This window comes from Clytia hemisphaerica, unplaced genomic scaffold (genome assembly GCF_902728285.1).
Source record: "Clytia hemisphaerica strain Z4C2 unplaced genomic scaffold, Clytia hemisphaerica genome assembly, whole genome shotgun sequence".
NCBI lineage: Eukaryota > Metazoa > Cnidaria > Hydrozoa > Leptothecata > Clytiidae > Clytia > Clytia hemisphaerica.
In genome coordinates this window covers 5,547-12,898 of record NW_027104537.1, presented here as the reverse complement: position 1 = coordinate 12,898, position 7,352 = coordinate 5,547, and the positions used below count along the sequence as shown (strand labels likewise).

General features: G+C 33.9%; 1 protein-coding gene across 1 annotated transcript; it reads left to right on the top strand.

The window, feature by feature from the left end:
* The first annotated feature begins 1,064 nt into the window (after positions 1-1,064).
* Positions 1,065-5,817, top strand: LOC136822565 (uncharacterized). Its single transcript, XM_067078830.1, has 2 exons — positions 1,065-2,250; positions 4,810-5,817. The coding sequence occupies exons 1-2, from the start codon at positions 1,090-1,092 to the stop codon at positions 5,629-5,631; spliced, it is 1,983 nt and encodes a 660-aa protein (XP_066934931.1). The 5' UTR covers positions 1,065-1,089; the 3' UTR covers positions 5,632-5,817.
* Positions 5,818-7,352: the final 1,535 nt, after the last annotated feature.

Sequence of the window (7,352 nt, the reverse complement as noted above, 5' to 3'; positions counted from 1 at the left end):
GTAGTAGAGGAGGGGAGTGACGTGCTCAATGTTCACCATCCGGTACCTGAATCCTACGAATCATTGTCTTATAATTGGCACTCTTAAAGAAAGTTTTTTTTTCATCATAAAATCGACTTCCCTAAAATAAAAATAGGGTTCTTCAGTCTAGAAATAACAGAATAAAAATAAGTAAATAAATAAATAATAGTGATAATATTTAAACATATTATTTGAAAGGTAGCATTTTAGTGTAAGTGTAAGCTATGTACTAGTGTTATGTAAATATGTCTACAACCATACGTTTTGGGGGCACCTTCGGTTGGGATAATTTTCTGCTAAACTTATATCTACTAGTGGCTCAGTAGGTAGAGCATTCGCCTTACAATCTAAGGATTGTGGGTTCAATCCCCGGTTACCGCCAACTCAGCGGATGAGTATCTTAGATTGGGCTATTTAATCTAGGCGTTAAGTTAATGGGAGCTGAGAGTAGGTGTGTCGCTCCACCTCAGCATTCAATCTTCTAGGTCTAGCGCAAATAGAAGAGGGGATAGACATCCTCACTCCCGGATGAATATACTTACTTACTTACTTACTTTATATCTACCGACTTACTTCTCAACTGCTCGACTACTTGATTGGTTTCTACCCCTAATCTAAATCGCGGTTTAACTTTTATTTGATAAGTGCAACAGTATTGGAATGGCTGGGTGGCCGCCCTCCGCCAACTGAGTCTAGCCACGTGACGTCATGTTCATAATGGCCATCACAACTTCATGTTAAAGTCGACGCTCTAACTGAAAACTAACCAGATGAAATATTTTTACCTCCCTCCCTCCCTGCAGTTATGGTTGTTGGCGATCCTCACTTATTTATGCTAATATTGTATTTATCGGGACAAATTACCCCCAAAACTTATTACGTACTATTCAAGGATTAGCCATAATTTCATACCAAACTTATATCTACCAACTCACACTTACTTCGCAGCCGTCTGACTACTTGATTGTTTTCTATCCCTAATCTAGATTCTAGATCATAGGAAAATAGAAAGTTAAACCTATACTTTTTTATTTTATAGATTTAAGAATCCGCTAAAAAGACAACTACATGATGAATCCTACCAATTCTACTAATGCAACGGGTTTTCCGTTTGATACAAGCGTGAATGAGAAGCTAGCAATTACCTTCTCATCTATCACTTTAGTTATGATAGTTATTCTAATAATTATTGCCTACTACTGTATCAAGAAGATTTCATGTTTGAATCTTCAACGTACCGGAATAATCTTCATTTCGATCGGGTTAACATCATTCTTGGGAACCATACTCTATCAAAGTGATGATGTTTACTTTATTTGTATCGTTATTCTACTATTGGTATCAATACTTTTCACAAGTATCGGACATGGGTTATATTTTGATGAATTGCCGGAACCAACGGAGAATGAAGAAAATAACTCAAAAGGTTGCTGTAAAAAATATTGTTCCTGTATGAAAAGCATAAAGAGCAGCGTGCTTTCGTGCTTAAATAGTTACTGTATTACAAAAAAAATTGTAACCTTCTTGTCTTTATCAGAACTGCTTGAAGATAAAAAGAAAAGTTCATATATATTGCCCTTGCGCTTAATAACTTTCATTGTTTGTGTGATGGAGATTTTTTACATTGCTGCCGCAATCAAAGAAAAAGATGGGAAGGATATTGCGCTTTTCATATTAGCTATAATACAGAAATTGGTTCAAATCATTTTTTACCATTATCGATTGAATCGTATGAAGGCCAAAACAAACAGACTTCGAGGTGCATCATGGTACTGTAAAATATTATCCTTGACCAATTTTATCTTCTGGATAGAGTCAATGAAAGTAACATATGATCGACAACATGAAAAAAGTGTTGAAGAAATCTTGAAGTTCTTCTACGGTTTTATTGCAGGAATCTATACCAGTCTGGTTGTAGATTACAGACTTATCTTTTGTATTTTATTCCTGGAACACGCTTCTAAAATCGATAAATCAATACCATTGGTCGAAAAAAACATTCCAAATACTCTGCACGACATTGAAAAGGATCCAATAAAATTTGCCGATAAGACCAGAGTATATAAAATTTTGGGTTTTATTTTTGGTTTGCTCATTGTACTTATACAAATTATAAATGCGATGCATTACAAGGACACCTACCATTTCAAAATTGGTCCTGGGGGAAATGTCACAGGCATGGTAGCAACTTTTGCACTTTTAGTTGCTAGTGGTTTCCTATGGAAAAAGGTAATTTGAAATCAATTTTAAGCATTTTGCTTTTCGTTAATTCTAATCGTTATCCTATCAAAGTACAGTTGACTCTCTCTAATTCGATCTTCAAGGGTCCAAAAATTTAATATTGAATTAGAGAAAGATTCGAATTAGAGAGAGTAATTGAAACCTCTTTCCAGCCTGTACATAATTACAGAAAGATTCGAATAATAGAGATTCAAATTAGAATGAGTCAGGCTGTAGATTAACTGGTTCGTTTTGCTCACCTTTTGACCACGTGATCAAATAATTTTGACACGGGCTATTGAATTCTTCCAAAAGATGTCCCAGAATCACTTTTGGAAGTTCTTTTGAGGTACTGTCTAAGACCAACGCTAGATTTTCCAAGAAGGTCTTTTTTCTCGAGCATTAAGTTTTTAGCAGAATTATTTTCGCAAAAACTGCGAAAGTTTCTTTCATGAAAATTTCTTCACTTAAAAGTACAGTGTACAAGAAAAAACAAAATTTGAATTATAGAACTTCAAGTTTCATCTTTATTACGAATCGTCAGCTATCAAATGAAAAATGACAAATGCTATGATTTTCATGTTGAAAAATTGATCGAAAAAAGAAAAGAAAAAAATGTTTAATTGAAATGAATTCCTAGGGTCATAAAAAATACAAATACAAATTCTTTACAGAGGGTTGGTCCAACGACCTAATAAAATAGATAGACCAGTATCCTATTGAAATGATCCGCGTAAGAATGATAAAAAAATTAATGATTTTTTGCATCATTAAAATGTCATTCCGCGTGCAAAAGCATCTTTTTAAGATTAGCTATTGGTTGATATTGATTACATGACCTAAATTTTGTGAATATGTTCTTAATTTCAAGTCAAACTTTTAGGCTTAAAAATTAGTAAACATTGTTAAAATTATAACATTTGTATTTGGATAGTGTTTGTGTTTTCTATCTTAAGAACGCACCATGAACGCACGTTTATTTTCTTAGTTAGAGTCTTTCAAAAATGTTTATTTTCTTAAAGAAAATGCGCTGAAAAGCGCAACAGTGTTGTCGAAAATAATTGAAAAATATCTTGAAAGAAAGATGATTAAAAATGCGATCTGACGTAAGCAAAAAAAAATCGAAAATTATGTTTATGGTCAGTAGAAATTCAATATAATTGATTTTACACCATTTAGAGATGCTTGTAAAAAGTCTAATTTCTTTGTAATATGACTTACGCGGACGGTGGAAAGACGGCAAGATGAAAGAATACAAAATGAATAGAAAACAAAAGATTTTTAAGAGCCATTGTATGAAGTTCTTGGTCTATCTATTTTATTAAGTCGTTGGTTGGTCTAAAAAGCAGGGTAGCCAATTGGGGTAGCCAATTGGGCTAGGTTGTGGGGTACCTAAATATTTTACAGACCAGAATAGAAATACTTAAAATGAATGCATAGAACCACATTTTACTGACCAGGGAGCACAAATCTGATTGATACTTAGATTGATCATGTATGATTACAAAGATAAACAAAGATATAAATTACCACGTGTTAATGCACGAGGAGTAAGAAATAGAGCTTCATTATAATAGAGCTATTTCAAAAGACTTTTTGTACCTATTATAAGCTGCCATATTAAAAAATTTTGAAAGGAATTAATTGTTTGAAACATCTAAACATGATATAAATTAAACAATAGATTCAATAACAAAGGATTGTTAAGATATGACAAGATTAGAGATCATATGGCCCAATGGCGATTCCGAAGCTATTATCATCGAATTACAGTTTCACGGAAATAACAATTCAAAACATAAATAAAATCTAAATCTAAAATATTAAAAACTGTTTTGTATATATTTTTTATTCGGGTCTGTAAATTTTCAAACGAAGCCAAGAAGGAAGACAAAATGGCGCCAGGTCTCTTGGGAAGTAACAAAGTTTAGTACCTTTGGAAAAAAGGCTATTGTGGCTGAAGTTCGAAAGGAATCTTAAATTTTATTACATGGAATCATTAACAAGATGTTGTATAGTTATTTCCACATGAAAACAGGTTTCAGATTTCAAAAGTTTAGGCAAAAAGAGGTATCCCATAACCTAGCCAAATTGGCTACCCCATTGGCTACCCTGCTTTTTAGACCAACCCCTCTACAGACGTTCTATATGCGTGAAGGTCAATCTTTAGCCTTATAATTTGCTAATAAAAATTTGTTTTGATGACAGCATTTAGAAACCAGTTAAGTTCTTTTGTTTCTAGGAGTTCTTTTTGACAAGGGTAATTCAAAATTTCGTATTTTTCACTCAGGCATTAATTGCAAGATTGTATTTTTTATGACCCTAGGGATTCATTTCAATTAAACATTTTTTTTTCGATCAATTTTTCCACATAAAAATCATAGCATTTGTCATTTTTCATTTGATAGCTGACGATTCGTAAAAGATGAAACTTGAAGTTCTATAATTCAAATTTTGTTTTTTCTTGTACACTGTATGAAGCTCTGGTCCTGATCATCGAGCACTCTTTGATGGGATCATCTATCAATTGATATTCACTTAAAAGTACACTGCTTCTTTCCATTAAAGATTCACTTGTCAAACGAAGTTGCTTATAAAAAACAAATAACATTTGGTATTGATTATTTGATGGTTATGATGGGCGTGGTTGGCTGTTTATATCAGTTTGGTAACCTTGTATTAATTTCAGTTTGGGCAAACAATTCAAAAGCTGCTGACAACGACATGTCTAACCACTTAGCATGGATAGATGCAAAAACGGGATTTTTCATAATTGCTTTCGTAATTCAAATTGCTTTATTCGTCACGATTAACATGAATTATACTGATAGTGATTTATTCAAGAAAAATCTAGCCCCACATTTTTTAATCCCATTCATACTTTTTTGCATCCTGGCCATTCTTTGCAATCTTATCAGCTCTGAATATTCACATCACATCCCAGATTTGGCAGAGGAAGCAAATCTACCTATGATTATGAAATTGTTACGTGCAGTTGGTTCACCTATGGGAATGGCGTTTACAGGGCATGTAGTTGTTCATTTTGGGAATATGTTCTGGAAGATGTGCAAATACAAAAATGAATTTGTTGCTGAAGAGGAACTAACGGAAATCAGAATGGTGGGCGGAGAAAGTAATACAAATCCACCGTTATTAGAGTCCCGAAATGACAAAGAGGTGGGTGGAGAAAGTGATACAAAGCAACCGTTATTAGAGTCCCGAAATGACAAAGAGGTGGGTGGAGAAAGTGATACAAAGCAACCGTTATTAGAGTCCCGAAATGACAAAGAGGTGGACGGAGAAAGTGATACAAAGCAACCGTTATTAGAATCCCGAAATGACAAAGAGGTGGACGGAGAAAGTGATACAAAGCAACTGTTATTAGATTAATATTGACATTGCTTTCAAACACCCCCTTCTTTTAAGCGCCCCTCCTAAAATCCAAAAAAATTTATTAACAATCCGGGACGTTTATTCCAAACTACATAAAATTTTAATATTTTCATAAATTTTACTAAATTCTTCTTTACTAAACGCCTGTGTCACAGACTCGGTGGAAATCCATACTACTTGGAAATTTGCCGATAATTTGATGGAAAGAGTTGCACTCCAAATCCATCTCTATTATATGTTTTAAGCTTGGAGCAGTAGAATATCTATTCCGATTGAGATTTCAATAAAAACTTTTATCCCCATACTGTGAAAAAAGGTTCCACCAGGCCAGTGAGACAGGGGTGTTTTATTCTCTGGCTTCGCAAGCAAAGATTTGGCATGTTTGTGAAAGCTTTTAGCATTGCTGGGGGATAATTGATAATTTACAGGTAAAATTCTCTAGAAATTGGTATTTTTAGGTTCAGTTACCAAATTCCACATTGATGTTATTCTTAAAGAATATTCTTAATTTTTTTGTATATTTTTATAAAGTATCTTACAGTGCCGTAGGAAGCATTTTCATATTGGGGGGGCTGAAGTTTAGTGACACCGCGAGGGCCATGGTTTGGCCCGAGGGGGAAAATTTTGAAAATTTGAGCTCTAGATTGCTTAAAAATACACTCAAAACATGCACATAAAGACAATTATGACAAATTAAAAGAGAGAAACTTTGCATTTTGCAAAATGACCATTTTTGAAAAAATTATTGGGGGGGGGGGCATAGCTCCCCCTTGCCCCCAGTTGCTACGGCACTGTCTTATCAAAAAGAATGTGATATTTGAAAATAGGGATAGATGTATATATAGGGAGATGCAATATAAATTTTGGGGTTAGACCATGACCAAATATTGACGTTGCCCACTATGGTTGGGTAAAGGAGAAAATTTTTGAATTTTGAGGGTTTGAAAGTATTTCAGGACTCATTTCGAGTCAATTTAAAAACAATTCATGGAAAAATAACTGAAAGTTTTTAAAATAGCCCTTTGGAGCTTTCTCATTTCTCTATCTCAGCAAAAAGTCATTATCCCTTCGTTAGTTCTCTGAGACACCTGGAATTTCAGCCCCACTTGGAAAATAACTTTGATTTCATCCCCATTCGAAAGTCAATGTTTAAAAATTGTACTCCAAAATCACCCCCTGGATTTTTTAACCTCTATCCCCATCGGGATTTCAATAGGAATTTCTATCCCCACTGAGGAAGAAATTTCCACTCAGGCTGTGAGACAGGGGTGTTTGGAGCGTAAAATGACACCACATTTTCGACAAATACCTCCTTATCTAGGCTAGGGGTACGGAATTATTCTAATTATTTTGTAATTATTTGACGAACGTTTATGTGTATTATAATCAACACTAATCCGCACTATCATTCAACTTTTTTCCCATGGTACCTTTCGCAGAAGATATCTCAGTGTCGACATTCGAAAAAGAAATGTGCTTCAAAATAATAACATCCTATACTAAAGTTTCATTTCAATGTGAGCAAATCTTAGTGAAAACTTAGGAGTGAAAATTGTTTTCAATATTTTGGAAGAAAATTAAAGGTCAACTTAAATTTTACACATCCATGTTTGTAGACACCAGGTACTGCAAAGGTGAGGATAAAATAATTGTTTATATTAAGTAAATTTTGTAAGTGTTTTAATTATTTTTAATCTTACATTTCTTGAAGGGCTGTC